This window comes from Megalobrama amblycephala, linkage group LG20, assembly GCF_018812025.1.
Source record: "Megalobrama amblycephala isolate DHTTF-2021 linkage group LG20, ASM1881202v1, whole genome shotgun sequence".
NCBI classification, from domain to species: Eukaryota; Metazoa; Chordata; class Actinopteri; order Cypriniformes; family Xenocyprididae; genus Megalobrama; species Megalobrama amblycephala.
In genome coordinates, this window is record NC_063063.1 from 7,914,036 (window position 1) to 7,935,441 (window position 21,406).

The 21,406-nt window shown below is 37.0% G+C and overlaps 2 protein-coding genes across 4 annotated transcripts in view; both read left to right on the forward strand.

Moving 5' to 3' along the window:
• The first annotated feature begins 298 nt into the window (after positions 1 to 298).
• ndc80 (NDC80 kinetochore complex component) lies at positions 299 to 17,926 on the forward strand. Of its 3 annotated transcripts, none has more exons than XM_048171223.1 (17): positions 299 to 447; positions 1,024 to 1,133; positions 1,272 to 1,352; positions 1,534 to 1,660; positions 4,384 to 4,556; positions 4,719 to 4,821; positions 7,040 to 7,129; positions 7,267 to 7,360; positions 7,958 to 8,058; positions 8,430 to 8,574; positions 8,718 to 8,923; positions 11,735 to 11,881; positions 11,990 to 12,079; positions 14,227 to 14,319; positions 15,440 to 15,570; positions 15,656 to 15,758; positions 17,616 to 17,926. In XM_048171223.1, exons 2-17 carry the CDS (start codon positions 1,045 to 1,047, stop codon positions 17,739 to 17,741), a joined length of 1,899 nt encoding a protein of 632 aa, XP_048027180.1. In that variant the 5' UTR covers positions 299 to 447; positions 1,024 to 1,044; the 3' UTR covers positions 17,742 to 17,926. The 3 variants fall into 3 exon arrangements, with proteins under 3 accessions (XP_048027180.1, XP_048027182.1, XP_048027179.1); XM_048171225.1 differs by having other exon boundaries at positions 319 to 442; XM_048171222.1 differs by having other exon boundaries at positions 343 to 560.
• Positions 17,927 to 19,525: 1,599 nt separating this feature from the next.
• Positions 19,526 to 21,406, forward strand: part of tut1 (terminal uridylyl transferase 1, U6 snRNA-specific) — a 10,530-nt gene continuing 8,649 nt past the window's right edge. Inside the window, 3 exon segments of the mRNA XM_048170791.1 lie at positions 19,526 to 19,759; positions 20,386 to 20,576; positions 21,324 to 21,406. The exon segment at positions 21,324 to 21,406 is cut by the window's right edge and continues 7 nt beyond it. Coding sequence (XP_048026748.1) covers positions 19,684 to 19,759; positions 20,386 to 20,576; positions 21,324 to 21,406 — 350 coding nt within the window. The 5' untranslated portion in view covers positions 19,526 to 19,683.

Sequence of the window (21,406 nt, forward strand, 5' to 3'; positions counted from 1 at the left end):
TGGAAAATTCTGTCATCTACTCAAACTCAAGTTGTTCCAAACCATTATGAATTTATTTCTTCTGCTGAACAAAAGAAGATATTTTGAAGAATAAACAGTTGATAGATAGTGTGGGGGGAAGTACTATGGAAGTCAATGGGATCCATCAACTGTTTGGTTACTGACATTCTTCAAAATAACTTCGTTTGTGTTCAGCAGAAAAAAAGAAATCCATACAGGTTTAGAACACCTTGAGGGTGAGTAAATGATAACAGAATTTTCATTTTTGGTTAAACTATCCCTTTAATGCGCAGCGCATTCTCCGCCACACCAGCAGGTGGCAGTACGGCGCACAGCAGCTCAAACAGAGACGTTGACGTCATCAGAGTGATCCGTTGAACAGCATTCGCGGAAATTTTTGAAATTCAACCGAAGTATCGACGGAAGAATATACTTGAGCATAGTGAAGTATAAATATATTTTTTCGAGTATACCTAATATATCTGGTATGCTGATATACATATCTGGAGTATAGTGCTTATTAACTGAGAATCGTCCTCCAGCTGAAGTTTATATCGGAGGTATTGTTCTGTGCATAATTCTCATTTATTACGTTACTAACATATGTATTTTATTCGTTATTCAGTTAGCGCCATTTAATGTAGTGCAGTTTCGTAAGAAATAGTTTATTTCTCAATACTTTTGGTTCATGTGTTTCGGTGTTTTTAAAGCGTATGTTCTTCACGTCAAAACAAGCGACACGTTCATATTGATAATATTTAACTAAAGCGTTGCATAGTTGTACGATTCAAAGTACTGAATAAATCTGCGTACTTTGTTTTTACGCATTCATACTACAGTACAATACCTCTGGTTTATTTACATTACACACCTACTACACCAACGCATTCTTTATTAGTAGTATTTACAGTCATTAAAACAGTGCCTGAAAACATTAATCTAATCCAAGCTGTTTTATGCTGGACTTGATCTCTACTTTTACTATGGTAATAACTGCATCTTTTATCTGTCCTACATGTGAAGGGTGTGTTTATAAAGGTCAAGATGAGTCGGCGACCCAGCAGCAGATATTCTGAGATGCCCATGCGTGTGACAGACAGCAGGATGAGTCTGATCAATGCCACCCCTCAAAAGTACAACCCATCTGTCTCTTCTTTTATATTATATTACTGCAGATGTATCTGAGTACACTTTTAAGTGGTTTTATTGGCCAGTTACATGAGTTACTTCAATATATATGATATGATATGTTAACTTGAATTTCATTACAGCAAGGACAATGTCTTTGGCAAGCTGAACATACCTAAACCTCAGTCTACCACATCTGAGAGACGAACAAGCTTTTTTGGAAAGTGAGTCTGGCAGTGAATCAGTGGTGATAAGCAAATGTTGTTGTAAATTATAATTTTGTAACTTGTGATTGTGTATTGTAATCCTTGATCATGCCATACAAAGATTTATTAAACCCCAGTTTTAATTAATCATATACTATAGTACAACAATGTATAACAGTGTCCTCACCTTTCTCCACAGAGGCATCGGGGCAGGTGGCCAGAGGAACAGCATGTTTGGGGCATATGGGGGCCCTGAGAAGATGAAGGACCCCAGACCGCTACATGACAAAGCTTTTGTCCAACAGTGTATCAAACAGCTTTGTGAAGTATGATTAGTTTTGATGTCATCTCTACGTGAAAGGAATAGTAAGCGTTGATGAAAAGTTGAAGGGATAGTTCACACAAAAAATAATAATTCTGTCATCATTTACTCACGCTCAAGTTGTTCAAAACCTGTATGAGTTTCTTTGTTCTGTTGAACACAAAAGAAAATATTTTGAAGAATGTTGGTAATCAGACATTTGCTGTAATTTCTTTTTATACTATGGAAATCAATGGAGACCAGCAACTGTCTGGTTACCAACGTTCTTAAAGGTGCCCTAGAATTAAAAATTGAATTTACCTTGGCATAGTTAAATAACAAGAGTTCAGTACATGGAAATTACATACAGTGAGTCTCAAACACCGTTGTTTCCTCCTTCTTATATAAATCTCATATATTTAAAAGACCTCCGAAGAACAGGCAAATCTCAACATAACTTCGACTGTTAAGTAACAGTCGGGATCATTAATATGTATGACCCCAATATTTGCATATACCAGCTCATGTTCAAGGCATTAGACAAGGGCAGGATGTCTGAATCTGTGTACAGCTGAATCATCAGACTAGGTAAGCAAGCAAGGACAATAGCGAAAAATGGCAGATGGAGCAATAATAACTGACATGATCCATGATGATATGATATTTTTAGTGATATTTGTAGATTGCCTTTCTAAATGTTTCGTTAGCATGTTGCTAATGTACTGTTAAACGTGGTTAAAGTTACCATCATTTCTTACTGTATTCACGGAGACAAGACTGTCGTTATTTTCATTTTTTAAACACTTGCAGTCTGTTCATAAACACAACTAGGGCTGGGCGATATATCGCATGCGATTCTCACGCGCATTTCGTCAGTAAAGCCGGTTCCCTGATTACCGCTAAATCACCATCACCTGCTTTCAAATGGAGCGGCATTTAATAGACAGAGCCGTAGTTCACTGATAAGCTACGCAATATCGCGTTCATTATCGCAGATGAATCGCCTTCGATAATGAACGCGATATTGCGTAGCTCATTCTTTATAAATCTCTCCAACAGTGTGTAATGTTAGCTTTAGCCACGGAGCACCATCAAACTCATTCAGAATCAAATGTAAACATCCAAATAAATACCATACTTACGTGATTAGACATGCTGCATGACGAACACTTTGTAAAGATCCATTTTGAGGGTTATATTAGCTGTGTGAACTTTGTTTATGCTGGTTAAGGCAAGCGCAAGCTCCGGGGGCGGGGAGCATGAGAATTTAAAGGGGCCGCGCAGCTTGAATTGGCGCATATTTAATGATGCCCCAAAATAGGCAGTTAAACTGCTGAAACTTCACAGACACATTCAGGGGACACCTTAGACTTATATTACATCTTTTAAAAAGATGTTCTATGGCACCTTTAAAGATATCTTCTTTTGTGTTCAACAGAACAAAGAAACTCATACAGGTTTAGAACAACTTGAGGGGGGCAGTAAATGATGACAGAATTTAGATTTTTGGGTGAACTCTTTAAGCCATAATGTTAATAAGCACAAAAAATAATTTAGACTCATCCCTCTATTTAAAAAAAAGGTTACGTGAATTGGACAAAAAATGTTTTTTTGAAAATGTAAAAGTAAAAATCTGAATCTTGAAATTTTATGAAAGCATTTCTTCGGTTGGAACTTCTGTTTTTCTTGTAATTGTGACTGTTTTAAGCTATAAAATTTAAAATAAATTTACTTTTAGCATATTTGTCCACACTAAAATCATTTTAACACATATTGTTTATGTCTTGTGGCTATGCTTTTGGAGCAGTGAAATTGTTGAAAGAACTTGGTGAAATTATTTTTTGTGGTAAGCAACTTTAGGCCACAAGAGCTTCAATTGAGCAAATCCTGAAATATTTCTTTAACCATAATTTATAGGTTCTAATAGAGATATTGTAAGCTGTGGGCAAGCCTCCATGTGTCAGATTCCTTGTGGAAAACAACATTTCATTAGAAGATTCATGGATGTTTTCACCATCCATGGGTTTTCTATAGTGAACATAGATTTTTCTAGTTCTGGTCAGCTTTAAAGGGTTAGTTCACCCAAACATGAAATTCTGTCAGTAATTACTCACCCTCATGTCGTTCCACATCTGTAAAACCTTCGTTCATCTTCGCAACACAATTTAAGATATTTTTGATGAAAACCGAGAGTTTTTTTTATTCTCCATAGAAAACAAAGGAATTACCACTTTCAAAGTCAAGAAAAATACTAAAAACTCAGCATGACTGCAGTGCTTCAACCTTAATGTTATGAAGCGATGAGAATACTTTTCGTGCGCAAAAACAAAACAAAAATAACGACTTTATTCAACAAATTCATCTCTCCCCTGTCATTCTCCTGCGCTGTTTACTTTGTAGTGCTTCTGTGTTTACGTCCATACTCTGGTTCATTATTGGCCGAAGCTGTTCACGTGAGCAGCACGACATGCACGATATGTGTGTGATGCTGATGCAGGAGCCAACCAATACTGATCCGGCATTCTGACGTAGAACACAGAAACGCTGGACATAAATAGCATATGAGAATGACAGGGGAGAGATGAATTTGTTGAATAAAGTCAAAATTTCAACCCTTTAAATATATTTCATCAGTTACAAAATGATTTTTAAAAAGCTTTCTCTTGCAATTATAAGCAACTTAAAAAGTCAGAAAGTAATTGGGCCAAAAGTCTGTTTACAATTCATTTATTTTCCCATTATTTCTAGTTCCTGGGGGAGCGAGGCTTTCCAGGCAGCGTCTCAGTGAAGGCTCTCCAGTCTCCATCCACAAAAGAGTTTTTAAAGATATACGAATTCATCTACGCTTTGCTGGAACCATCCTTTCAGATGCCCACCGCCAAAGTGGAGGAGGAGATCCCAAGAATGCTCAAAGATCTGGGGTAATCACAATATCTAAAAAACAAAGGATGACAATATTACTTTATTACTACGCCATGTATGAAACACTTCAAATGTAATCTGATGTCAAAAACACTTTGCTCTGTGTTAACCACCCTGTATTTTGCCCTAATCACAAAGAGATGATTATCGTTTCGTTTCAGATACCCGTTTGCGCTCTCAAAAAGTTCCATGTACTCCATTGGTGCTCCTCACACATGGCCTCAGGCTCTCGGAGCTCTTATCTGGCTCATCGACACAGTCAAGGTGACTTTTCTCCAGACCTTTAACACGTTTATGTGAGATATAATCTGTACTATAGAGATATAAACTATTACTGGTTTCCATTTTGAGCTATGATATAAGGGAGACCTCTTAATCAGTTATGGCTAGTGTTACTTTGACTATTGCTCATAACAAAGCAAACATTTCATAAATATATGTACGCTACCATTCAAAAGTCAAGATTGTTTTTATTGTTTTTTTTTAAAAGTAGTCTCTTATGTTCACCATTAAGGCTGCATTTCTTTGATCAAAAAGTACAGCAACAGTAATATTGTGAAATATTATTACAATTTTAAAGGATTACTTTCTATTTGAATTAAATGTAATTAAATCATTTGATGGCAAAGCTGAATTTTTAGCCATTAGTCCATTCTTGAGTGTCACATTATCCTTCAGAAATCATTCTAATATGCTGATTTACTGCTCAAGAAACATTTATTATTGTCAATGTTGAAAACAGTTGCGCTGCTTAATATTTTTATGGAATCTGTGATAAATTATTTTCAGGATTATATGATGAATAGATTTAAAAAAACAAAAAAAAGAAACAGCGTTATTAGAAACCTATTGTAACATGTAAAGTTTGCTGTCACTCTTGATCAATTTAAAGCGAACTCTGGTGCGATTGCTCTGTTAGTGCGGTTCATTTGAATAAGTGTGAACGCAGCCATCTGAACCCTGGGGCCTGTACCATGATGGTAGTTGAACAAACTCAGGGGGTATAGGATTAGTTTCGAGTTGACAAAATCAAACCACTCAAAATCCGGCTTTGTTGGTACCATGATGTTGATCATCAACTTTCTCTGTCAACTCAGGCTTTGATCCTGAGTTTGTGGAGCGCGTGCACATTTTTGCACATTTTTCAGCCAATCACATGCCTTGCAACAGAGAGAAACAATGATTCACTTCTCGCGAGAGAGCCAGCGCGATTTAAAACTCTTTTGCTGAAGATTAAGAGATTGAAGAATATTAAGAATTTAAACTCATTTACGCTGAAGAAAATAAAATAAATTATCTTGCTCTATCAGTGCAAGTGAAACTTGTGAAGTTAGTTTATTTAGTTGATAATATATGGTGATAGAGACACGTAAGGTCACATGTAGTCATATTTAAAGTTTATTTACAGCTTATTTATATTGCATATGATCTGTATATATTAATATTCATTGAAACTAAGTAATTAATAATAACTGTTAAACTAAAATCGCTTGTGTAATGGATTAATAATAATATATAATATTTAATTAGGCTATTGTATAAATCATATATAAATCATACAATCATTCTAAGTAATTATCATTAAAGACAGACAATTTCATTGTTAATTTTTACTATAGTGACCTTTAATTTGGAGGAAGTGAAACTGGGGGAGTGACTTGATGTGTCTGTGTCACTTTGCTCACATCTGATTGGCCCAAATTCGGTTTGAGATCTCTGAACCAGAACATATCCTGCCCCGGAACAGGTTAGCCGTGGAGCGTAAGTTACTATGGTGATGAACACTGCTAAAAGCCAAGTCACTTTCATGGTACCTAAAACCCAGGATTGGCGCAAACTAATCTGAGACTTACCTGGCTAGCCAGCTATCTGGCTTCATGGTACAGGCCCCTGGTGTGCACCAAACAAGGTGTGTAAGTTCTGTTGCAAAATACGTTGTTTTTTGTTTTGTTTTGTTTTTTTTAAGTTCGGTCTTAAAAATGACAGTGTGAACACTAAGCGAACCAGGACTAAAGAACCAAGAGAACTGAACTACAAGTGTAAACGCACCCTTAGGGGCCGTTCACACAGAATGCGTTTTTCTATTCCAATGCGCTACTTTTCCATTGTTTTTCTGTGTAAACACGCTAGAAGGATGCGTATGACTGTTACAGTGCCTCGCACATGAGCGCTGTGTTTTTAAGACGACGTGTCAAGTTAAAAGAATTCAAAACCAAAAACAAATTTTCAAAACCATTACTGAGCGCTGCGTCTCGCGTTTTTAGACACGTTCTGTGTGAACGCGCCCTTAATGTGTCCTTGCTGAATAAAAGTGTTAATTTCTTTTAAAAACATTGTGGCATTGAGTTTTGCACAGGCAAGGACCATTTTCATTTGAAAATGTGAAAATCTAGCTTTCCTTATCACAGACTTTCATGCATGTTAAAAAGTAGAAGGACACATTATTGCAGCTTTGCCTGACATGTAGATTTTGTCCCCGCAGCTCTTCAGTGGTCTGAGAGAGCAGGGCCTGCTGTTCTCTGACTTCTCAGATGAGCTGTGTGATCTAGAGGAAGGGACCGAGTACAACAAGGTACCGTATCAGACAAAACGTCTGCTTTGACAGTTTCAGCAGTTAGGAGCCATTTTGTATATTTCACTCTACCGCATTGTAGAGTAGACATCACATATTTGCCAAATGTGTATATGTGTGTTGTGTTATCTCTGTAGCTCTTTATGGAATACTGCTCTGACACCTACAACAAGTTCATGCAGGGAGCGGATACGTTTGAGGATGAGGAAGACGACTATCTTAATAAACTAAGTAAGTTACACCACAGTGTTATGATGAAAAGTGTACATTAGATGTATTTGGATGTGGGCAGATGTAATGGAGAAGATTCTGATGGAGGCAAATTCTATATGACCTTCTGTTTTTTGGGGGAGAGGTTTCGCATTGTAATGTTTAATCAATGTCATACCTGGGCCTCTGGTGATGTATGCATGAATTCTCCAATCATTTACCCTCTTAACCTCCATCTGTAAGCTTGTGTTCACCTGCTTCCGCTTTTGAGCGCAACAGCCACATCGCAACATCCAATCAAAAATCCATTGCATTATTTCTTTTTGAAAACCCGTTAAAAACTTTTGGATGACCATTACAGCCGCAACAAAATGTACAATTCACTACTACATAATACGTTTAATAGAGTCGAACCCTTGCTGATGCCACCCCGTGTTTATGTGGGATATCCCTCACATTAAGCCACCAAAATGAAAATAATAATAAGAAAAATGAAAAATGTCTTTCAATGACAAAAATCTATTTTATTTGAATATTTTTAATAAAACTAATGCAAAATACGGTTTCATGGCTGATAAAAAAATATTTATGGTCACTAAATTTTCTGAATTCTCTCAGAGAAGCTGTACAATGTGGATGAGGCACTTTTACACACCCAGCAAGAAAAACATGCGATGCTGATGGAGCACGTGGAGAGACTTGAAAGGGAGAGTCAAACTGTGAGTCTGTGCATGTGTTTCCTTCACTTGTCAGTTATCAGGTTAATTCAGATGAGAATTACTACTTACTAGAATCTACTAATTTTAGAATAATAGCATAAAATAATAGTCAAGTCAGTCAAACTGTGAAATAACATAAATGTATATATAAAGTATTTGAGCTTCTACAAAGTTGCCACCCTTTGACTTGATTTACAGCTTTTCACACATTTTTCTCATGAAATGCCAAAAATGTGTGACTCCTGATATTACAGAAAAAAAGATGGATTGTGAAAACTAGGGTAGATGTGACACTAGACATTAAGGTCTTAAATATACAAATAAAAGAGTTCTCATCAATTTTGGGGCTTTGTGTATGCGTGTATTGACAGGATCGTTTAGCAGGGAAGAGGACAGAGAAGCTCAGATTACAGGCTGATCTGCAGAAGCTGCAGAACTATCGTTGTACTCTGGAGGCCCATAAAACTGGACTGGAGAATAAAGCTGCTGGACTGGCTGAGGAACTCGAGGCTGCTGGTAAGAGAGATTACAAGATGCAGCCACACATGCCTTGTTCACTTCACACATCGTATGTTGTCTTAGCACTGCGATAAGAATCTCATTGTACTTTGTACACTCTACATGAATTCAATTGGTAAATGTCCCTGTTCTTTGTGCAGAGATGCAGTTAGAGGGTCTGAAGCAGGAGAGGACGAGGCTGCAGCACATCCTGGAGCATCAGAAGTTCACTCCAGCTGATATTGAGCGTATTAACCGAGAGAGGAATGAACTGCAGCAGACCGTTCACAGCCTAAACCAGAGTCTAGAGGAGGCTGAGCAGCTGGTTTGGAATGAGGAGGTCAATCTGTCCAAAACCAAAGAGAAGGTCAGGATTTTACCCACAATCAAACATCCCAGCCTGTCTATTAAGAGTTGTTTCACAGACCAAGGTCCAGTTCACACAGAACACGTTTTTTGCGGTTAAAAAGGCAAGACGCAGGTCAGTGGAGCGAGTAAAACCATAAGGTCTAGAGATGTGTTTTATAAAAGCTGAACTTCTTTGAACTGGAGTGCCACGTTTTTAGAATGCTTTGTCATGCATGAGACATTGTAAAAGATGCAAGCACAGCGGTCAAACATCTTTACATAGAAAAACAATCGAAAAGTAGTGCATTGGACTGAAAAAATGCATTCTGTGTGAACGGACCTGAAAAGCTGCATCCAAAAATCGCATACTGTCTGAATAGGTACTACATTTGAAGAAGTACTCTGTGACCGTAAAAATAGTATGTTCTAATGTGTGTAGTATGAATGAAATTCGGACAAACTACATCTGCCATTGTAATGTGACTTAGGTTGTGTGTCCACCAAAGCGGATTTTCCAGCAGCTAGCACACTTTTCCAGTTGTTTTCAATGGAAGCGCCACGTTTTTTAAACACGAGGTGCTGAGCGTCTTTTTCACACTCAAATGCCGAGCGCTCTGCATTTTTTACTGCTCGGGACAAATACAGCACTGATCAACTTTCACAATATTCTTGCTGTACAAGGACATCAACAATCAGAGACAGAACAAAATGGATGAGAAATTAATATTGCTGGTCTCCAAACATACATAGCAAGTACTCTACATTGTGTTGACATTTTTAGTCTGAAACAAATTATCTGTGGAATCAGTTCCAAGAAACAGTGCCACAGATATTCTGTATCATAGCAACAGTGCGTCTCATCTGAAAAAAAAAAAAACTGCGATGCCAAAACGTTCTCAATCGCAAAAACACAGATATGTGTTTTCAGCAGAGCGTCTAGCATTTTACGCTGGCTAAAAATGCTTTGGTGGACATGTGGCCTTACAGTGTCATTTGTCACTTTACTGCCATTCACAACTCCTCTCCTGTGGCCTCATGAGATGGTAAAGTGTCCATCAGATGCGCTCTTTGAAATCTTGCAGGAAGAAATTTATAAAAACTTTATAAATACTATGAATTCGGACATACTACTTTTTTCATATACTTTTTACCTGAATATAGAAGGGAAGTAGGCAAGACTGTCAAAACTTCTGAATATGCCTCCTGAATCCCTATACCTACTATATATTATATGAAAATCTGTGGATGTCATACTACGTCAGGCCACAGGACAGAAGAGGATTCGTAAATGACAGGAAAGTGATGAGCCTGACACTGTAGGTCACATGACAGTGCCAACATGGTGAATGTCGTATGTCTGGATTGTATTTGTACCACACACATGCATACTACATACAGGCATTTTAAATGTTAATAGTTCCTCATCAAATGTATTACATACTCTTGTCCACTTTGAATTCTATTTTGACCAACAACCTTCCTTTTAAAGAGGAAGAGGCCATGTGACTAGGGGTGTAAATCGGACAGTTCATCACGATTCTATACAATATCGATTCTCATAGCCAGCGATTCGATATTTTCTGATACCTCAGAAAGTTCTGTGATACGATTCGATTCGATCAATATTTCAATATTTTGAGCCTATTTTACACAACCAGTTAAATTTTTATTAACTCACAACTGCAACCAAAATATATAACAAACATTTATTTCAAAATTTCACATCCTGAACCCTGATTGGGACATCTACAAATAAAAAATTCACACAGTAATCTAATGGCAGCTTATGACATGACAACAGTCAAGAAAGTATTTTAGTTCTGTGCTAAAATGTGTAACGTCAAAAAACTGATAAATAAATAATACACACACACACACACACACACACACATAATTAAAAGACATTTCTTTTAAATGTATAGCGCAGTTTTTTAATGAAGCAACAACATATTATAGGTATATATTACAAATCAAGACAGGCTATTAATATTCTTTCATTGTGCAAATTTATTATAAAGGCTCTAATACAGAGCGGCACAAAGCACTTGCGCGCATCCCGTGTGCAGAATGATGCGCTTGAAGCAACACAGAGTAACAGCGCGCGACGCTCCTATGTGGCAGTTTATTGACCATATTCTTTCAGTGACAGTTCCATCAACTGTCCCAAGTGTCTTTCACAAGTTCTGAAAGGTAGTTTAAATGAGAATGCACGCGTTGGCGATAATGCATAGACTGATATTGTGTGAAAATGTGGAGAGTGTTAAAACAAAGGTGCCTCTATAATTAGCCCACAGGTATCGATTTGTTACGCATTGCATCGATGCATCGGATCGTTAGACATTAGATCGATGTATTGTTACACCCCTAAATGTGACTGACATTTAAAGTGACCAACCACAGTTAATTTTTATCTGTAAATGATGATACCCCATTAATAAACTGGAAAAATATTTGTCTGTTCAAAAGTAGTGTACTAATTATTTCACTGACATTACTCCAAACTCTGACTCAAGAAAATAAAGCAGAATTTCTTATAGTATCAGATAGTATGAATGTCTTTCAAAGGTTTGATGTCACTAACCTTGTAAATCCAGTGCTTCCTCAAATGTGTATTGTATCTGCCTGGCTCATTATGTGATGGAATGCTTAACTAAGTGAAGCCAGCCAATCAAATTAGAGATTGGTTTGTGTTCTGTGCAATATTATATATCCATCAGTCCATCAGTTTGATTCATCATATGAATTTATCAGTTGCTTCATGCTTAACTAGCTTCCATATTAACACATATTTATGTATGTACTGATTGAAAGTTTTCACTTTTTGTTGCAGGCGGAGTTGAAGGTTGCTGAGTATAATAAACTGGGCCGTAAGCTGAAGCTCATCCCGCAGTCAGCAGAGAACGCCTGCGGTCATGACTTTGAAATCAGAACAGATTATAGTGCCACTACCATCATGCAGTACAAGACACAGATACAGGTGCCATCATCAGAGGCTTCTTTTTTTTCTTTTATTTTTTATTTAAAGATTTTTCTTACACTTACACTTTTTTTTTTTTTTTTTTTGGTCTTGTCTTAACTCTGGTAGAACCCTCTGAAGAATATGATGGTTGACGTGGAGGATGAATGCAGCAGACTTACTAATGTGAAGCTGAGTTTGGAAGAGACTGTTGAACAGGTACGAGGCTTTTATTCTACCCTTTTTTTTTCATTTGCTCTTTATGCCTTGCATAAGAACACCTTTCCATCTTGGTAAATATATCACATTACTCATGTGATTGTAATTATCTCACAAAATCTGTCAAGAAATGCCCAGTTTATATTTTACTCCCAAATCAACAGATAAAAGTTATGAAATTTTATCTTGCATAAAGAATATAGAGCCTATTTTAGTACAATTAAGACTTGCATTGTAACATTATTTTACCAAATATTTGTGATTGCTTGTATGTATTTAGGGCCCGAGCACCGATGGTGTGAGGACCTTATTGTAATTGCTCAGCCAATTATTCTTCTTCTCCAAAATGAATTGCATTTTTGAGGGCCTAAACGTTCTCAAAATCTCATGAAACTTTGCACACGCGTCAGAAGTGGTGAAAATTTACATCTGATATGGGTTTCAGAATTAGGTGTGGCAAAATGGCTCGATAGCGCCACCTACAAAATTTCAATTAAGCGCCCTTCATGCTACGTTTCACGTACAGTTATGAAATTCGGTAGACCGATTTAACAGCCCAATACCTACAAAAAAGCCCCTGGGTGCAAAGTTTGTAAACCCAACAGGAAGTGAGATATTTTGAAATTTCTCTACAAAATTTTGGCAGTTTTTGCCATTTCCACATGTTGTACTTTAACAAACTCCTCCTAGAGCTTTAATCAGATCAACATCTTATATGGCCAGTCTAATCTTAAGGCCTTTGAGATGTTAAATATCAAAGATCTTGAGTTTTCGTTGAAGGGCGTGTCCGTGGCGGACTGACAAAGTCTGATGTTTCGCCATGAAAGAGAAAGCTGTTGTAACTCAGGCATACTATGTCTGATCTGCCCCAAACTTCACATGAGTGATAAGAGTCCTGGCCTAAAGACATCTATATGACAATATTCAGTTAGCTATAGCGCCACCTGTTGGCAACAGGAAGAGTGGCACTTTTACATGATTTTTGCCATAATTCTCCTGTATTTACTCGCTCACATGCATGTCGCCCACTGTTTGCTGTTTTCCTGAGGCCAACGGGTGGTGGTGAGCCCGGGTGCGAGGGCCCTTTCATTGCTGCTTGCAGCTTTAATTTATTATTATTTTTGCTTAGAGTATTGTTAATGATCTACTCTTGATGGATTATGACAATGGTTACTTTATGGTGTTTACATTTGTAAAATGTTGCAGATGGTCGTAAGAATTCATATTTTATCTCTCTGATCTTTTTGAATGAGAAACTGGTAGTAATAAAAAATCTGACATTTAATTCAACGTAAATGCTAGTAGCTTCTCTCTAAGAACAAGACCAAGAGCATTAACTTGACACATTCAATATATTAATTTAATTTATTAATACATTTTACTTATATCTGCACAAAAATCTTTTTATTGCCTTTGCGTAAACACATTATTATATCAGCAAAATCCTGTATCGACTGACTTCATATGTATTGATTGATATATTAGTACATAAACCAATTGCAATATATACTGTTTATATTGTACAAAACCTGTCTTGAGTGTTTTAAACTTGGAGTTGAATGTGAGCCCCAGCCTGAATCTGAGATTAATGATTGCATGGGTTTGTTCTATATGAACATACAGTATTAATTTTATTTGTGGAGGTTTAAATTTGATTTAAAAACTCTGCAGATACCTCTGTTGCAGTTGCTGCCAATGTAAAGCAGATTTATGAGTTTCTGTTTCATTTATCGTGCCTTAAGCCCAAAGTATACTTTGGCTGTCCACGCACCGTCCGCATGATGTACTTTTTGTCATTGGGGGGTCCGTGGTCATCTGCACACCCCGTCCGTGTAGAGCCCAATTTTTTAGACCGCGCGCACAGCAGCGTATGTGCGAGTGACTTGAGCACTTGAAACAAAATCCACTACATAGTGCGCACACCAAACACGTCTTTCCACGCTCGAGGCCAAAGGAGTATAATTTGATAGGCTCGTGCGCGAGATGGAGCAGAATGCGGAAATCGACGTATACCCTGGCCTTTAAAAGGCAACTGCCTATATAGAAGTTAGACAGTGAGACAGCTTACTAGGTTTTGGAATAAAGCATGTGCTTACAATGCCTGAAGCGAGGTCATTCATGTATGTACCACTCCTTCTGTTTGTTAGGTGAAGTCCAACATCTTTGATAAAGAGAATGACATCAAGCAGCTAAAGGAACAGATTCGCAGAGTCGACCAACAGCTGGAGCATGACATGCAGGTAAAATGCATCAGTATGGGGATTTCTGATTTTAAACCCGCTAAATATAGTCTAATATACAGTATGTTAATTGATTTCATGGGCTTTTTAATTGATTTTCAGAAGTGACACATTTTAAAGGTGCCCTAGAACTTTTTTTAAAAAGATGTAATGTAAGTCTAAGGTGTCCCCTGAATGTGTCTGTGAAGTTTCAGCTCAAAATACCCCATAGATTTTTTTTTAATTCATTTTTTTAACTGCCTATTTTGGGGCATCATTATAAATGAGCCGATTCAGGGCTACTGGCCCTTTAATTCTCATGCTCCACGCCCACGGAGCTCGCGCTTGCCTTGAACAGTGCATAAACAAAGTTTACACAGCTAATATAACCCTCAAATGGATCTTTACAAAGTGTTCGGCATGCATGCAGCATGCATGCGTCGGATTATGTGAGTATTGTATACTGTTATATTGTTTACATTTGATTCTGAATGAATTTGAGGCTGTGCTCCGTGGCTAATGGGCTAATGCTACACTGTTGGAGAGATTTATAAAGAATGAAGTTGTGTTTATGCATTATACAGACTGCAAGTGTTTAAAAATGAAAATAGCGACGGCTCTTGTCTCCGTGAATACAGTAAGAAACGATGGTAACTTTAACCACATTTAACAGTACATTAGCAACATGCTAACGAAACATTTAGAAAGACAATTTACAAATATCACTAAAAATATCATGGATCATGTCAGTTATTATTGCTCCATCTGCCATTTTTCGCTATTGTTCTTGCTTGCTTACCTAGTCTGTTGATTCACCAGTGCATATCCAGACGTTACTGGCTGCCCTTGTCTAATGCCTTTCATAATGTTGGGAACATGGGCTGGCATATGCAAATATTGGGGGCGTACACCCCGACTGTTACGTAACAGTCGGTGTTATGTTGAGATTCGCCTGTTCTTCGGAGGTCTTTTAAACAAATGAGATTTATATAAGAAGGAGGAAACAATGGAGTTTGAATCTCACTGTATGTCATTTCCATGTACTGAACTCTTGTTATTTAACTATGCCAAGATAAATTCAATTTTTCATTCAAGGGCACCTTTAAAGTGCATGTTATTGAACTAGTCATGGTGTGTTTAGGAAATGGCGCAAGAGGAGGAGAAGTGGGCAGCTGAGGTGGACTCTGCTGAAACCCACAAGAAGCGCTTGGAAAAGAACGTGACGCAGGGATGCGAGGAAGCTGAGGAGGAACTTAAAGCTGCCCAACAACAGTGAGCATCTGTTTTCCACTTCATTCTTTTCAATATATGTCACCTGTTCATCTCACTTTACATGTGCTCTAAACTTCTCCGTCAGGTATCACGTGGTCGTGCAGGAGACTAATGAGGAGAACCGCATGGTGTGCAAGAATCTTACTGATGTCTTCACTTCTGCAGTAAACCACTTGTGTGCAGTTGAAGTATGTCATGATTTTTCCTACAATTACCAGTCACATCTTGATTTGATATGTGCTTCATGAGGTGGAACATTTTGAAACTTAAAAGGAAATCCAGATACATTTCTTCTAGATTTGAATTATACCATGGTTTGTCTGAATACTCTATTCTGATTGGCTGGAAGGTGTTCGTTAAAGTTCCGTTCACACTAAGAATAACTATATTAGCATCCACATCAACGCACAATTATCTGTTTATTAGAAGGGCAATGCTGCAGTTCTGCTGCTTTAAATGCTCAAGCTCTGTAAAGTCAGGTGGATTCTGATTGGCTGTTGATGATTTTATCATTCATCAGCTGGAAAAAATAATTCTAAAAGTGATTCCAATGATCGTTACAGTTGTTCTTTGGACTTCCCTATTCTTATAGTTAACATCCTTGGGTGTGAACAACCCTTAAAGGATTAGTTCACTGCAGAATTCAAATTTCGTGATAATTTACTCACCCCCATGTCATCCAAGATGTTAATGTCTTTATTTCTTCAGTCAAAAAGAAATTAAGGTTTTTGAGGAAAACATTCCAAGATTTTTCTTCATATAGTGGACTTCAACAGGGTTCAACGGGTTGAAGGTCCAAAGTGCAGTTTCAGTGCAGCTTCGAAGCTCTCTACATAATCCCAGCCGAGGAATAGTGAAACAATGTAATTTTCTTATAAAAAAAAAAAAAAAAATATATATATATATATATATATATATATATATATATATATATATAAATATATATATAAATAAAAATTTTATACTTTTTTTAGCCACAAATGCTCATCTTGCACTGCTCTGTGATGTGGCACGCATTACGTGGTCACATGTGGCATAGGTGGAGGTACCGAGCAAGTGTTTACTGGGAACGTGCAAAGACTAAGTCAAACGCCCTTTACCAAAAAAAAGGTAAAACAACGATGTTGGACGATTTTGAAGTTGGAAGAGAAAATGAGATGGAGCTTTTCGCCCTGCTGCAATAATTTACACCTACGCCACGCGTGACCTTTCCAACGTGATTACGTAACGCGCGCCACATCACAGAGCAGTGCCAGATGAGCATTTGTGGCTAAAAAAGTATAAAAATTTTATTTATTTATTTTTTTTACAAAATGACCAATCGTTTGACTAGACAAGACCCTTATTCCTCGTCTGGGATCATGTAGAGCCCTTTGAAGCTGCACTGAAACTGCAATTTGGGCCTTCAACCCGTTGGTAGCCGTTGAAGTCCACTATATGAAGAAAAATCCTGGAATGTTTTCCTCAAAAACCTTAATTTCTTTTTGACTGAAGAAAAACATAAACATCTTGGATGACATGGGGGTGAGTAAATTATCAGGAAATTTTAATTCTGAAGTAAACTAATCCTTTATTTATGTTGTCTTCCTTAAAGCACTTGTACACAGATACATTAGCACACACACAGAAATTTGTCAACGCTTCATTTTCCAATCTTGCAGCACTACTTTATCTCTGATTTAAATCTGGCAGATTGCTAAAGCAAATGACCTATAGCCAAAATACCATTTTGGTGCTTTTCCAGTCAAATTTTGTGTTGTAAACACTAATGACAGCTTTAACTTGTCAGTGCTGGCAAGTGGTCATGGTATAAGCAGGATAATCTATGACTGCTGTGCATTACTTGATTTTATTGGAAGATTCTTTGCTGCCATGTCATGGATTAAAATTGTTTAATTCACAACCTGTACTATTCCTTTCATACACTACTATACCATTCTTTATGTCTGTACTTCAATCTACCAGGTTCGTGTAGATTTCTTCCTGTAAGCCAAAAAAAAAAAAAATGTGTTTTTTTTTTTTTTTGTTTTTTTTTGTCTCTTTAGAAACACTGCAACGAGCAGCTCAAAAGGTTTGATAAGATGAAGGAAGTCATCCGTGAGGACGAGGCTGACATGAAACAGCTGACGGATCTAGTGGAAAACTTCATAAAGAAAGCAAACAGCTTGTAATGTCTAATAGTTCTGATTTGTAAATAATTTTACTGTTAGATTTTTTTTTTCACTGATGTTGTTTGATTCTGGCACCATGGAGTAATGTTGGAGTAAATGCATTGTCTTTGGAGACAGAATCATACTTTGTGTATTTATCCTGTATTTACATGTTTGTTTACTAATAAATAAATATGTTTTGGAAAGTTGTATCTCAAAACGTGATGTTTATTGTGCTAGTTTTATACGGCTTGCATGAGTTCTTAGAGTACCGTACCATTTTCAAATGCCATTTTTAGTTAGACTTCCTCTGTCTAAATAAAACATTTGACTGGAAAAATTGTCTGGTTTATATAGGATTTAGATCAGATGTTATGTTAGTACTTTGTTAGTCACTATATATCAAACCAAAATCAAATGTAATTGTCCTTGAGAAATTTCACATTTGTTGTACATTCTCTAGAGTGTAATTGTATGGTGAATCATTTTGATTTCTCCTCGGAAATTACTGCTGCAGCGTGTTAGTTGGATACCATATGCCACAATACAATGCATTTAGCTTGATCTTACTGTTCCATGTGGACCAGAGGTAATACCAACTGTGATTTTTAACATATTTGTGAAGGTTAAGACATTTTTATACAAAATTTAATTAAAAATGCAAAATATAGTTTATTTTCAAGACGAGAAGTTGAGGCTAGTCACTAAATAAAAACTAATCAGGCATAAAAAAAATAAAACATGGAATGTTTTGAAAACTGGAATATCCTATGTATTAAAAATGACATAAAGCGAACACAACCGAAGAACATGAATTAAAAGTATATTTTTCATATTTTACATTTCCAGGGCTGTGCTGCATACAGTATAAAACAAAAGTGAGCACAATATCAATAAAATGTCACTTATTGTATCATGTTGTTGGAACATTCCACTTATTCCAAGCTTCTGGAGACTGAGTGTCAATCCCTGCGTCTTAATCGGCTCCCTAGGTCGTGAATCAGTATATCATGTAAATAAATGTGGCTGATTCCCTGATCAGTGCCCTGACTACTGAACCAGGGAGCTGATTGAGACACACCCATCGTGTCAGCCAGTATGTTGGGATATCCACATGCATTCATGGTGCCATCTATAAATGTCATCTTCCCAACACTTTTACAGTGATTGTCCTGGATCACATTTGAGCAAAACAAATTTATCCTAGTCTCATCTGACAAAAGATTGTGCCCCCAATATTCATTAATCTGTTCTTTAGCTAAATTTAAACTGGCAGCTTTGTGCTGAAAAGTGAGCTCTTTCACCTTAGATGTTGCATTTCTGAAAGAGGTAACCTTTGACCCTTGAAACTATTGTTTCCCTCACCCAGCTCACCACTGGTAAAGATTGGGAAGTAACAAAGGATTATGAAGGGCTGCCTCTGAAAATTTTGATATCAAACCCTGTTTTGCGAGTCATTTTTAGTAAATCTCCCATATTTTGTAGAGCCAATATTTATTAAATTTGTCAAATAAAATGAGTGTACTTCGCTTTTGACAGCACAGCTAAATATCGGAAATATTGATATATAAATCTTTTCCGTTTGGATTAAAAATGTAAAACCTGTATTTATTTCCTAAATGATCATTACTGTAATGAAGTCATACAACACAACAGAATACAATGTAGCACACTTTAATTTGAAATTCTATTTGTGTTCAGTATTTTCATTGCACGTTTAATTATATATACTAAATGAATATGCATTAATTCAAAAGGAATAACTTCAACTTTAAAGTTACAAGAAATAGCAGGAATTATCTGGCAGCCCTCCTCCTGAAGGGCGGAACTGAAATGTCCCGCTCAGCGTTTCTGTTGGAAGAATTGCGGGGACGGACGCAGCGGAACATCATGGAGGGAGATTTGAGTTGTTTTATGTAGGAACTCGAACGCTTTTCTTCGAGATTACCAGCACAGCCTCTCAATGGAGCTCGATAAAGACATCCAGACAACGCAAAGAGGGTTTCACTGCGGCCTCTGCAATGTTAATATACCCAACAGTAAGCGGTCATAAACTAAAAACAGTAGCGCTAACACGATTGAGACACGTTTCTAGACGTTGCAAACTTGTTATAATACAATAATTATACAAAACTTGATGTAGGTGCAGGAGTTGCCACTATATTTAGGGCACTGTTAGCCAAACGTACGTTTTAACATATTCTATGGTAATACTACGGTATTTCTTGCAGCATCTTTGAGTTTTGTCAGTACTGTGATTATGAATATGGTAGTCATAGAGGAACATTATACGCACCAAAGTATCATGTCAAAATGATACAGCCACAAAAATAGAAAGACGTGGTGTGGTTTTGAAACCTTCAGAATAAAGACAGTAAAGCAGTTATTTTAAATACCATAATACGTATTACGAACTCTATTTCTTGTAAATACAAGAGGTATATAAAACAAGTGGAATAAAGGAAATAACTAAATACTCCAATATGAAGAAGGTTAAGTGTAAATGTGTGAATATTCAATTCAAAGATAGAATTAATAAAAGAGAAAAAGTCATAAATTAATAATATATAAGAAAATGTGAATGAAGAAAATCTTCACAATCATTTGATGGTTTGGATTCACATCCATGTTGCTTTCACATTTAACTGAAGTGTTTTTTGTGCAGGGCCGAGCCTGGAAGATCATGTCAAAGGGAAGAAGCACCAGCATCTCCAGCGGCTCCGAGCTCAGCGTAAAGCTCAGGAGGAAAACAGCGTGTTTGTGAGCGGCTTTAAACCAGACACCTCTCAGACCGATCTGAAGGAGTATTTCGCACAGTTTGGGCCTGTGTCAGATGTGATCATGGACAAGGACAAGGTTAATATACACACTGTCTTTACCCTGTGGTATAATTCTCTTGTGATTATCATCTGGTCTTTGTCTTGCTTACGTCTTGCTTACGTTACGCATCCTGGCAATTCATTCCCAATTTACAACCACATTTCCAGAAAAGTTGGGACATTTGTAAAATGCAGTAAAATGCTGTGATTTGTTAATTCTCTTAATCCTTTATTTAACTGACAAAAGTACAAAGAAAAGATTTCCAATGTTTTCACTGACCAACAAACAGATTTTGATTTTGATGCTCGCAACACACTCTGAAAAAGTTGGGACGGAGGCATGTTTACGACCGTCACATCACTTTTACTTTTAATTACAATTTTTTAATCATTTGGGAATTGAGGAGACTAATTATTACAGTTTTGTGAGTGGAATTTTTGCCTGATCTCATCTGATACAAAAAGTATATAATTTTTTTTGAAAATGACCGATCGTTTCACTAGATAAGACCCTTATTCCTCGTCTGGGATTGTGTAGAGTCCTTTGAAGCTGCACTGAAACTGTAATTTGTACCTTCAACCCATTGGTAGCTGTTGAAGTCCACTATATGGAGAAAAATCCTGGAATGTTTTCCTCAAAAAACTTAATTTCTTTTCGACTGAAGATAGAAAGACCTAAACATCTTGGATGACAAGTGGATGAGTAAATTATCCGAATTTTAATTCTGAAGCGAACTAATCCTTTAATTTGAGATGTTAATGTAAGAGTTGTTGTTCTGTGTAGGGTGTGTACGCTATAGTTGAGTTCTCCGAGCCGCAGAACGCTCAGACAGCTCTGGCACAGCTACAGCATCAGTTCAATGGACT

What these genes read in the sequence shown, in the direction of transcription:
- ndc80 (XM_048171223.1), top strand. Translation starts at nt 1,045, where the DNA reads ATGAGTCGGCGACCCAGCAGCAGATATTCTGAGATGCCCATGCGTGTG. An exon ending in CGACTATCTTAATAAACTAA is followed by an intron (nt 7,361 to 7,957) that starts GTAAGTTACACC and finishes GAATTCTCTCAG; the next exon opens with AGAAGCTGTACAATGTGGAT. An exon ending in AGTACAAGACACAGATACAG is followed by an intron (nt 11,882 to 11,989) that starts GTGCCATCATCA and finishes TAACTCTGGTAG; the next exon opens with AACCCTCTGAAGAATATGAT.